The sequence below is a fragment of the Ctenopharyngodon idella genome, chromosome 21, assembly GCF_019924925.1.
Source record: "Ctenopharyngodon idella isolate HZGC_01 chromosome 21, HZGC01, whole genome shotgun sequence".
NCBI lineage: Eukaryota > Metazoa > Chordata > Actinopteri > Cypriniformes > Xenocyprididae > Ctenopharyngodon > Ctenopharyngodon idella.
In genome coordinates, this window is record NC_067240.1 from 113,489 (window position 1) to 124,713 (window position 11,225).

Sequence of the window (11,225 nt, forward strand, 5' to 3'; positions counted from 1 at the left end):
AGTTTTAATTTCTGAAATGGTCATTATTAATAGTTATAGTGTCATAATCTTGATGAACAACAAATCAATCAACACATCTTTGAATATTAATAAAAAGCTTTATTAACATTGCATTGTTAACAAATAAACAGCAATACAAAGATGAAGATGAATGTGAATCCTCAAGAAAAACACACTATGCTCAGGAACAGGACTGGATCTGGATCGGAGCACAGCGATCATCGCAGGCCTTTGCGTTTCATCAGCGTTCTCTTCTTCAGCTCTGAGAGTCGGAGCTTCTTGCTGCGTCGAGGTCCTGGAGCCTCCAGCTCGACCTGAGGCGCTTTCGGCTCCGCTGGAGTCTCGAACACGTCATCCGTGACGTCCTGCGTTATCACTTCCTGTTCCTCTTTGCGTTTCTCCTTCTGGATCTCCTTCACCATCTGCCTCTCCTTCTGTTTGGCGGCCGTGGCCAGTCGGATCATTCGCCGATGCTGAACAAACATCAAACACAAAACACAGCGTCAGTGTAAAGAGAAACACGTGCAGAAACCCTGAGGTGTTCCAGAGCAAGAGCTCTTACCGTGTTGGGCGACTGGAAATGAGGGTTTTCATACAGTGTGGGTCCACCAAAGCTGCCCTGAAATATTTTGATGAGATTCAAGACAAAGCGAGGGCCGATCTCCACCAGAGACGCGTCTTCTTCAATGATCTGGGAACGACATCAGAACCAAGAGTTTACCAAACAAAAGCTTTATTTCTACAGCGCTTTAATCAGTACAGATCGCTTCACAGCAGTGTCAACGATGCAAGCTCAGTTTCAGCAGCTCTACAGAAGACAATAGAGTCATTATTCAGATCAGTTCAGTTCAGGTTCTGTTCTCTGATAGTGTCAGAGCAGTTAGATCAGTAATATCACCTGATAGTTCCTGAACCAGATTCTGTGGTCTGCGATGGTGAAGCTGAACACATGATCCACGAACGGCTGACTCTTGGGGTGATACTGAGGCGTGGAGAAGATCTGAGAGAACAACATCAGACGATCAGATCGTTTAACGATCATCAGTCTCAACATGTTGCAACATGCATTAAAAAAAAAACATTCGGTACTAAATCACATTGTTGTGAACAGTGCTAAACCGTTAAAGCTGCCATTCTGATCATTAACGCTAGTGACATTAATAACGGTGCATTAAAAGAGCAACATGATTAGTTTAATCATGGACTGAACAATGGACTGAAAATGTATTACTACATATTTCACATATTTACTTTGTGTTGTGTGCATATAATTCATGTAGACAACTGAGATGAAAATCAAATTCCTTAAAACTGAAGATGTTGTAAAGAAGCAAAAAATTAAAGAGAAATTAATTTTGAAGTAAACCTGAGTGAAGAGTTCCTTGAGCAGCGCGTAATGAGGCTCCTTGTCGAATTTCTGTGAAGTGACAGGAAAACATCATCACCATCATCATCATCATCACACAATCACAATCATCACCACCACAATATCATCATCACCATCACAATATCATCACCACAATATTATCACCACCGTCACAATCATCACCACCATCACAATCATAACCGTCACCATCATCATAACCGTCACCATCATCATCACCGTCATCACAATAATCACTGTCATCACCATCATCTCCGTCACCATCATCATCACTGTCACCATCATCATCACCGTCATCACAATAATCACTGTCATCACCATCATCTCCGTCACCATCATCATAACCGTCACCATCATCATAACCGTCACCATCATCATAACCGTCACCATCATCATAACCGTCACCATCATCATAACCGTCACCATCATCACAATAATCACCGTCATCACCATCATCTCCGTCACCATCATCATAACGTCACCATCATCATCATCACAATCATCACCATCATCACAATCATCTCCGTCACCGTCACAATCATCCTCACCACCATCACCATCACAATCATAAGTGCGTCTCACTCACCGGGTCGAAGGATAGCAGTGGCCTGGAGCCTTTCAGACAGTTTCCGGTCATCTTCAGCTCAGCCAGAGTGTGAACTATAAACACAAAACACATTTACAGTCTCATTACAGCTCATTTACATACAGGAGTCTTAAAGGTACAGCTGCAAACACAGCTGGTTTCATTATAAAGGAAAATGATGCATATATACGATTACATGTACATGCATATAAACTGTACCATTTTGAACAAGAAATTTGGCCGAGGGTCCGTGAGGGACGTTTGAGATCCTGAAACAGAAGAACAGATGATGTGAAGACGATCTCGGCACATACGACTCTCTCGCTCTCGTGTAATTGACGTGTTACTCACCACATGTAGAGATCCTGTTTCTTCTTGGCTTCAAAAAAGATGCACTTGTTGCAGTTTTTGATTTCACACACCTAAAGCACAACAGAGGTGAGAATCAAACCTCTGAAGAATAAAACACTCAAGATTGTTTGTGTTGAAGCGACTGAAGTACCTCGTTCACCACAAAGAGTTTGTCTTTTCTGTCCATTTTGGAGTCTGGAGGAAAACAAACAGAGTGAGATTTCAGATGTTCTGGTGATGTTCTGGTTAGTGCTGGTTTAACATGGTTTTACCTGCTTTGCTGTGCGGCATCATGGTCTTGAGGTCCAGCATCAGGTGTCTCGTCCTGAAGCTGATCCCGCGAGAAGAAAAGACCAGAACTCGCTCTTTGTTCGTCCATTTGCCCTGAAGAACCAACAGGATTCATTCATGACTGAAGCTGTTTATCACTTCTCATAGGTAAGAGCAGATATACACACTAGATTATATTATGTCTTACACACACATAACACATACAGACACGTGACGTGCAGGTCAATAAATGACCTGTAAACATTCTCATCTGTTTCTAGTGTTTACATGTGTTCTTCCATTTTTTCATTTACAGTCAGTATTACATTACATAAACAACACAGGTTAACATGTATATGCATATACGTTCTAGTTTGTAAACACACGTGAAACGATGACGTATTTCACTCACCGCGCTGACGGGCGGCGGGACGCTGATGACGTTCGCGCTCGCTTCTTCATTATCTGCTGCGAATGACACGGTCTTCGTTTTTCTCTCGGTTTGTGGCGATTTGTTCTTGTTTAATTTCGCTCTTTTCGCCTTGATCTGTGCTGATCTCTCCGCTGCACGTTTTCCTCCGCGCGCCGCCATCTTTGACTCACACACGTCAGCGGAAGCGGAAATGGACTGGTCGAACTGGATGAATAAGACACAATGAACTCAGAGTTGAATGAAGAGGCAGTAGAAATGAACGAGGATGATGATGAAGACGAGGAGGAACCGAAGGAGAGAGATGATGATGGTGATGATGGTGAGGAAGGGTTTTCAGTGCTGTCAGATCTGCCGGTTGAGATGAGCGAGAGACGCCCGACCTGCCGCAGATGCTGGTGAGAGTTTACACACACACACACACACACACACACACACACACACACACACACACACACACACACACACACACACACACACACACTATCCTTGTAGGGACTCTCCATAGGCGTAATGGTTTTTATACTGTACAAACTGTACATTCTCTCCCCCTACACTACCCCTACTCCTAAACCTACCCGTCACAGGAAACTGTCTGCATTTTTACATTTTCAAAAAAACATCATTTAGTATGTTTATTAATTTATTTCCCCCATGGGGACTACTGGCTGGTCCCTACAATGTAGGTGATCTCAGGTTTTACTATCCTTGTGGAGACCATTTGGTGTAATATAAACCTGTACACACACACACACACACACACGATAGAGTGATATGAGAGTTGTGTGTAATGTATTAGGCCAGGTTTAGATGAGTCTGTTGAGCGCCAAACGTTTCTATTTACAGCATGTTTTGCAGCGTTGAGCTTTGCAGCCAATCACAGACCTATCTGTTGATCTCTTGAATGCAGCGGCCAATCAGAGGAGTTCTCTCAAGAGCGCTGCAGAGATCTCGATGAACTGAAGTGATTGACAGCTTCATTATAAAATGAAAGCTTTTTATATATAATCCATTGAGAATTTGAACAAAAGTTTTGTTTTTCATGATGCTAAAAGGAGGACAGAAGTTTCAGGAATTACTTTTTATCTTACAAATCAGACTTTTTTTAAAAAGTCACAACTAAAGGATTAGTTCACTTCAGAATACAAATCTGATAATTCACTCACCCCATGTCATCCAAGATGTTTATGTCTTTCTTCAGTGGAAAAGAAATGAAGGTTTCTGAGAAAAACATTCCAGGATTTTTCTCCATATAGTGGACTTCACTGGGGTTCAACGGGTTGAAGGTCCAAATGTCAGTTTCAGTGCAGCTTCAAAGAGCTCTACATGATCCCAGACGAGGAATAAGAGTCTTATCTAGAGAAACCATCTGCCATTTTCTAAAAAAAAAAAAAAAATTATATACTTCTTAACCACAAATGCTCGTCTTGCACTGCTCTGTGATGCTCCACGCATTACGTAATCATGTTGGAAAGGTCACGCGTGACGTAGGAGGAAGTACCGACCCAGTGTTTACAAAGCAAACGTCAAAGACTAAGTCAAATGGTCTTTACAAAAAAAGGTAAAACAACGATGTCGGACGATTTTGAAGTTGGAGGAGAAAATAAGATAGAGTTTTTCGTTCTACTGCAAAACTTCCGCCTACGTCACACGTGACCTTTCCAACATGATTACGTAATGCGTGGAGCATCACAGAGCAGTGCAAGATGAGCATTTGTGGTTAAACAGTATATAATGTTTTTTTTTTTTTTAGAAAATGACCGATGGTTTCTCTAGATAAGACTCTTATTCCTCGTCTGGGATCATGTAGAGCTCTTTGAAGCTGCACTGAAACTGACATTTGGACCTTCAACCCGTTGAACCCCAGTGAAGTCCACTATATGGAGAAAAATCCTGGAATGTTTTCCTCAAAAACCTTCATTTCTTTTCCACTGAAGAAAGAAAGACATGAACATCTTGGATGACATGGAGGTGAGTAATAGGAAATTTTAATTCTGAAGTGAACTAATCCTTTAACTTTTTTATTTTGTTATTCCATGGCAGAAACAACCTTCCGTAGACATCCATATTTAAATGTGGGATTCACTCGGTAACCATAGCAATGGACGGGACAAAAATATGTCAAAATAAATGTTCGGAATTTTCATATTGTGAAGTCTGCAAATATTTTTTAAATGCTGTTGCGATTATTTGTAAAAGTACTGACTCTTGTGCATCTGTTCTTGTTACACATTTATCAGATCTTCCTCAGTCATGTGATTCTGTCTGAATGCCGTGTGTTTTGTCTCCGTCAGTCGGCCGGTGAAGGTGTGTCTGTGCCCGTATCTCCCGCCGCATCCCCTCGACGTCTCCACGTGTCTCTACATCGTCCAGCACCCGGCCGAGGTCTGTGTCCCAACATCTCAAACATCGCCTTCATGACGCCGTCAGATGCCTGACCGTCTTCTTTCTTCTTCCTGTAGGAGAGTCGCGTTCTGCGCACCGTTCCGCTCCTGGCTGCGTGTCTCCCTCCGGGCAAATGCAGAGTTTTCATCGGACGGCGGTTCTCTGAGGAGAGGTGAAGTACAGCAGCAGTTATGGGGTCCGTGCGACACGCGCAGGTGTTTGACCGTGTTTCTGTGTCAGATATCCGGAGCTGGCGGCCGTGTGTAGAGACCCGCGCTCCCTGCTGCTGTATCCCGGAGCCACGGCCGACAATCTGGAGGATCTGAGCACGGATTTCACCGCGACGCCCCACAACGTCATTCTGATCGATGGCACCTGGAGTCAAGCTAAAGACATGTTCCTGAGGAACGCTCTCCTGCGGCTGCCCAGACAGGTGTGATCCCATTCTCCGCTCCACATCCCGACCAATATCCAGCGAGTACTGAATCATTCCTAGCAGTAATTTTGCTCAAACAATTAAATTAAATTCATATGGTCGGCGCCGATAGCCTCGTGGGTAGCATGTCAACATATAGCGCATTTTGGGATAACACATAAAAACGCTGAATGGAAACGCCAAGATGCGCATAAATTCTAAAAATGCGCATTAAAAGCGTTTGTGCTCAATTGAGGTGGATCATTTACGATAAGAATAAGAAGACATGCGCATTAAATCATTCTCATGATGCGAATAAACTCATCTATTCAGTAAACACATTTACAGAATAAATCCCTCGATGCGCAACAAAAAAAACTCCGCTGACTGTGATTGGATAACTGGACTGCTTTTGAAATCACCATGAAATCAAAATGGACATTCTTGGTTTTTTTTTATGGAATATTGCAGTGTTTATTCTAAATGATTTATCATTATTGTTTTGAATTCATGTTGCTGGTAATCTTGAATCAGAATAACATCTTGCAGCATCTCTTCTCTTCTCTGATGACGAGGGCGGGGCAACTTGTCACTCACATGAGATCCACCAATAGCAAACCACAACCATCCAATCAATTCCCCACAGACAAAATAAAGCCCCGCCCTACATTTGTTCTTGTTTGTGAAGCGTTTCACTCGGATATACATTACAATAGGGACCGAGTTTAACGTGCGCTGTCGTCCTGCAGGTTCAGCTCCGCAGCGCCCCCTCCAGTCAGTACGTGATCCGCACGCAGCCCACCAACATGTGCGTGTCGACGCTGGAGTGTGCGGCCGTCACTCTGTCCATCATGGAGAAGAACCACAGCATTCAGGAGGTTTGTGTTCTTCAGAAGGACAGTCCCTGATAAACCCAGTGTGATGTGTGTCTGACATCGGTGTGTTTCTCGCAGGTTCTTCTCAAACCTCTTCAGGCTCTGTGTTCCTTTCAGCTGCAGCACGGCGCTCAGATCCACCACAGCAAAGAACATCTCATCAAAAACGGACAATACAACAAGATCATGCCCAAAAACAAACGCAAGATACGAAGGATGCAGAAACTCATCAGCAACCAGAATATATGAGACCTTTACTATGAAACTACAGCATATTTTTCAGTTTCTTCTACAGTTTCAGCTTTTGTAAAATTATTATTATTATTATTATTTGTAGTCTGTCTAGGTTTTAATGATGTGAATGAGGGTTTACTAAGCAATATTTACATGATCTATCTGTGTGAATGAAACTTCATCTGTTCACTCTGGGTTTATATTGAACGCGTTCAGTAATGACTGATTGTAGAATTAAAGCGGTTGATGTTTGTTTGATGTGTGATTGTGTTTTGCGCCCTCTGGTGTCACAATACTGTAGCGCAGCTGAGAGACCTACCGAGTAACATCCGAGATTTAAAAAGCGAATCAGCTCGCGAGTATGAGCTCATCTATCTGCGTTTGACCAATCACGTGAGGGCAAATACATGTAAGGCGGAGTCGACACTTCTGATTGGCTGTCCAGCGTATTGACATCGTGAAGAAATGAGAAATCAAGCTAATATCATCTTAATCTGAGCGAATGTTGGCTAACACGGTACGACTGTATCATATTTATTTATTTATTCATGTGCTCTCATTCATTATGAAGATGTTAGATCAGCTGTTTGTGATTTCAGATGCTCTCTGATAGTTTGTAAATGGATAAAGAACTTCTTGAAGTGTTCCGAATGAACTTACTGTGATTTTAATGCAGCGATTTTATGTAATTTCCTTTATAATTTTGAAGTGTGTGCATCAGCTAGGGAGTTATTACATTAATAAATTTCGCCTGCATATTTTCATGAATGATATACAATGTTATTACTTTGATAACATAATTCCAGTTATAATGTTCATAGGTGTGTTTTTCAGATGACATTAACAACACAATTTCGCCTATAATGTATATTTTCTTTTATGAGTTAGTACTTTAATCACATAATAATTGCAGTTATATTGATGAATGTGTTTCAGATGGGCAGTTCGTCTCAACAGCTTCGGGAAACTCTCGTCTCGTATCACAGTCTGAATGAATCTGAGTGGAACATCGCGAAGAAATCAGTCAGTTCCGTTTAAATTGCGTTCTCTTCTGTCCTGACCGTTTAAATATTTCCCGCGTCGTTCATTTCAAACCGCGCTGAAAATACCTCAGTTCTTGTTCTCCGCTTCTTTCAGAAGGATGTGACCGTTTGGAGGAAACCATCGGACGAGTTCAGCGGATTTCTGTGAGTTTAAAGGAGCTAAATAGCAGCTCTAATCGAGTTAACTAGTTATTAATGATGGTTTTGTTTTTTCAGATATAAAGCTGAAGGAACTGTCGCAGAGAATCCGCGGAGGATCATTGATTTCATGATTCCCGGGCCCCGCAGGATGAGCTGGGACAGTCTGATGACTTCAATGGAGATTGTGAAAACACTAGACGAGGTGAATGTCTGTATGGCCACATCTATATCGCCATGTTAATGTACAACTGGATTATGAAAGCAGGTGAAAGTTCAACAAGCAATAAACTTCCCATAAACACCTTACACAGCATTATCTTTACATTATTCACCCACAATCTTGCAGATTTATGTCCATCACGAGCTGCTGTAATTACACTGATTGTTTAGGGTTAAACGTTGTATGAACACCACTTAATCCTGTAAAGCCTGACATATAAATAATAGTGAGGTTTAAAAAAAAAGTGTTTATTGAACCTTTAGACAAAATATTTTTTTAAAAATCTATTACAAAAAAGAAACCTTGTTGAGGATCATATTTGCATTAGGATTTTATGGCTCATACAGTATGATAAAAGTGAGAACATGGAGGAAAAAATAGCGCAGTTTTATGTAAAAATATGCAATTTGCTACAGTGCGACAGGTTTATCATATCATTCAGAGCCTTAGAAATGTGCGTATTAAAGGGTTAGTTCACCCAAAAAGTGATATTTCTGTCATTAATTACTCACCCTCATGTCGTTCCACACCCGTAAGACCTTCGTTCATCTTCAGAACACAAATTAAGATGTTTTTGATGAAATCCAAGAGGGTTTTTTTTATCCTCCATTGAAAGTAACGAAATTACCACATTCAATGTCCGGAAAAGTAGTAAAAACATCGAGAGACGAATTTGTTGAATAAAGTCGTTATTTTTGTTTTGTTTTGGCGTCACTTCATAACATTAAGTTTGAACCACTGCAGTCACATGACTGTTTTAACGATGTCTTTAGTACCTTTCTGGACCTTGAAAGTGTTGATTATATTGCTGTCTATGGACGAGTCATAAACCTCTTGGATTTCATCAAAAATATCTTAATTTGTGTTCTGAAGATGAACGAAGGTCTTACGGGTGTGGAACGACATGAGGGTGAGGAATCAATGACAGAAATTTAATTTTTGGGTGAACTATCCCTTTAGATATGACAGTCGCTTTATAGGGTTAAATCTGTGTTTGTTTCTGTGATCCTCGACACAAAGATGTGCACATGACAAATGAACTACATGAGACCAGAGGAACTGACGGACTGACTGTGTTTCAGAGCTGTTGTGTTGTGAAATACACCACCGCAGGGCAGCTGTGGAACATCATTTCTCCGCGAGAGTTTGTGGATTTCTCCTACACCTGCGACTATCAGCGCGGCCTGTTGTCCTGCGGTCAGTCGCTCACGTCTCTCGAGTTTTCTGTTGGGTTGAACCGTATCGTGACTCTTGACGGAGGTTGATTGTGATGTTTGTGTTGTTCAGGCGTGAGCGTCGATCATGCCGAGCAGAAGCCGGGGTTCGTGCGAGGATTCAATCACCCGTGCGGCTGGTTCTGTGTGCCGACGGAGGATCCCGCTGTCAGTCTACTGACCGGATACATCCAGACGGACCTGAGGGGAATGGTGCCGCAGACGGCCGTGGATTCGGCCATGGCTTCTGGACTGGTCAGATTTTTCCATGACCTCAGACAAGCTCTGAAAGTTTAGCCTCCATGAAACACAGAACTGGAATGTATGTGTGAATCACGTGAAATCAACATGACGTATGTCGTGATACAGCTGCTCTCCACAGATACTGGACACAATCCTCACAGGACACCTTTATTTATTATTGCACTTCATGTTTTGTTTTTGTTCACGTTTGCTTTTGGTTTAATGTGATTTTAAACCATTGTAATTTTTTAATGCAGGTATTTTTCAGAAAATTATGTTTTTTAAAAAATCCTATAAATAAATTTCTGACATTCTCCATCGTCTCTCTTTCTGAGCAACACCTGGACTTCATTAAAAAATAAACAAGTCACAGTTAATTTGTTTAACATAAGTATTTACATATAGATTTGTGTGACTGTTCGACTGACTTGTTTATTTTCCTCAAATGGATGAAATATTTAAAGGAAACTGAACAGGTTGATGGTGAAATAAATATTTGTTTTCTTATTAACCCTTTCATGCATGAATTATGATGACCATGATTTTTTTCTTATGTGTTTTTATTGCTCTTTAAGGCATGAAAAATAAGATTTAAACATTTATTTTTTTTATGCAAATTTTTTCAAAGAGATTTTTACTTGAGTGGACAGTATGTGTTTATGGTTTTAACTGAAGAGATACCGTATTAAACATAATACAGTAATAACACAGTAATACTATGTGTGTTTAACAAACCAATGAAAAAATGATATAAAATCATGTGAAAACCATAAAAAATATACAAAAAAAATATTATACACCTTCAATTATTGCAAACACAATTGAGTTTGTTCCCGTTCGACCAGCAGACGGAGAAGAACTTCATATAACTTCATCTTTGATGTGTGGAAACTCAACTCAGACTATGTTGAAAACATTCTACCAGAGTACATCGATTTACCCTTATTAGCTGATCAAATTTCTACCCCAGCTCTCCTCTCTGAGTAAACCTCAGACTGAAATCTACATTGACCTGTTGATGTTTTCAAACTAGAAAAACTAGTGATCAGGTGTTTTCATGTGTTGGGGTTAATGCATTACAAGTAACGACGTGCACTACGTAATCAGATCACTTTTCTGATGTAACTGGAAATTACATTCTAATAACACAAATGCATTTATTTACAGCCAAAAAAGTTACTGCAGATGAAGTATTTTTAAATACAACAGTGACAGTAATAGTATGAATTATAGCTGAAATATAGCTAGTGATGCATGATGTCCAATTTAGTGGACAGATGATTAATCACAATTTCCTCCCAATCTTAAATCCGCTCTTGGAAAATTGAACAATGATATGACTCCTTAGATGTTACCTGATGCTACAACATTTTTTTTTTTTTACCTGCAAGAGTCTCCTAGGGTAGGATAGAAGGAATGGATAGATATTCTGGA

The 11,225-nt window shown here is 40.8% G+C and overlaps 3 protein-coding genes across 6 annotated transcripts; 2 read left to right on the forward strand and 1 right to left on the reverse strand.

The window, feature by feature from the left end:
* Positions 1-78: 78 nt before the first annotated feature.
* Positions 79-3,217, reverse strand: bxdc2 (brix domain containing 2). The gene is made up of 10 exons (XM_051878735.1): positions 3,004-3,217; positions 2,594-2,705; positions 2,473-2,516; positions 2,322-2,392; positions 2,190-2,239; positions 1,971-2,044; positions 1,367-1,417; positions 899-1,000; positions 563-691; positions 79-473 (listed from the first exon to the last, which is right to left on the reverse strand). Exons 1-10 carry the CDS (start codon positions 3,181-3,183, stop codon positions 219-221), a joined length of 1,068 nt encoding a protein of 355 aa, XP_051734695.1. The 5' UTR covers positions 3,184-3,217; the 3' UTR covers positions 79-218.
* dtwd2 (DTW domain containing 2) lies at positions 3,210-7,188 on the forward strand. The gene is made up of 6 exons (XM_051878736.1): positions 3,210-3,419; positions 5,316-5,406; positions 5,484-5,578; positions 5,647-5,839; positions 6,571-6,699; positions 6,775-7,188. Exons 1-6 carry the CDS (start codon positions 3,247-3,249, stop codon positions 6,943-6,945), a joined length of 852 nt encoding a protein of 283 aa, XP_051734696.1. The 5' UTR covers positions 3,210-3,246; the 3' UTR covers positions 6,946-7,188.
* A 36-nt stretch (positions 7,189-7,224) lies between these two features.
* Positions 7,225-10,302, forward strand: stard4 (StAR-related lipid transfer (START) domain containing 4). Of its 4 annotated transcripts, none has more exons than XM_051878737.1 (6): positions 7,225-7,447; positions 7,867-7,953; positions 8,068-8,117; positions 8,190-8,316; positions 9,417-9,531; positions 9,622-10,302. In XM_051878737.1, exons 1-6 carry the CDS (start codon positions 7,433-7,435, stop codon positions 9,843-9,845), a joined length of 618 nt encoding a protein of 205 aa, XP_051734697.1. In that variant the 5' UTR covers positions 7,225-7,432; the 3' UTR covers positions 9,846-10,302. The 4 variants fall into 4 exon arrangements, with proteins under 4 accessions (XP_051734697.1, XP_051734699.1, XP_051734701.1 ...); XM_051878739.1 differs by having other exon boundaries at positions 8,071-8,117; XM_051878741.1 differs by having other exon boundaries at positions 7,380-7,447; positions 7,867-8,117; positions 9,355-9,531.
* The last annotated feature ends 923 nt before the right edge of the window (positions 10,303-11,225 follow it).

Excerpts from the sequence above, each read along its gene's own strand:
- bxdc2 (XM_051878735.1), bottom strand. The coding sequence starts at position 3,183 with ATGGCGGCGCGCGGAGGAAAACGTGCAGCGGAGAGATCAGCACAGATC. Across the intron at positions 2,517-2,593 it reads GATGCCGCACAGCAAAGCAG|ACTCCAAAATGGACAGAAAA; the intron begins GTAAAACCATGT and ends GTTTTCCTCCAG. Across the intron at positions 692-898 it reads TCTGGTTCAGGAACTATCAG|ATCATTGAAGAAGACGCGTC; the intron begins GTGATATTACTG and ends TGTCGTTCCCAG.
- dtwd2 (XM_051878736.1), top strand. The coding sequence starts at position 3,247 with ATGAACTCAGAGTTGAATGAAGAGGCAGTAGAAATGAACGAGGATGAT. Across the intron at positions 3,420-5,315 it reads CCGACCTGCCGCAGATGCTG|TCGGCCGGTGAAGGTGTGTC; the intron begins GTGAGAGTTTAC and ends TGTCTCCGTCAG. Across the intron at positions 6,700-6,774 it reads AGAACCACAGCATTCAGGAG|GTTCTTCTCAAACCTCTTCA; the intron begins GTTTGTGTTCTT and ends TGTTTCTCGCAG.
- stard4 (XM_051878737.1), top strand. Across the intron at positions 8,317-9,416 it reads TTGTGAAAACACTAGACGAG|AGCTGTTGTGTTGTGAAATA; the intron begins GTGAATGTCTGT and ends ACTGTGTTTCAG. Across the intron at positions 9,532-9,621 it reads GCGCGGCCTGTTGTCCTGCG|GCGTGAGCGTCGATCATGCC; the intron begins GTCAGTCGCTCA and ends TGTGTTGTTCAG.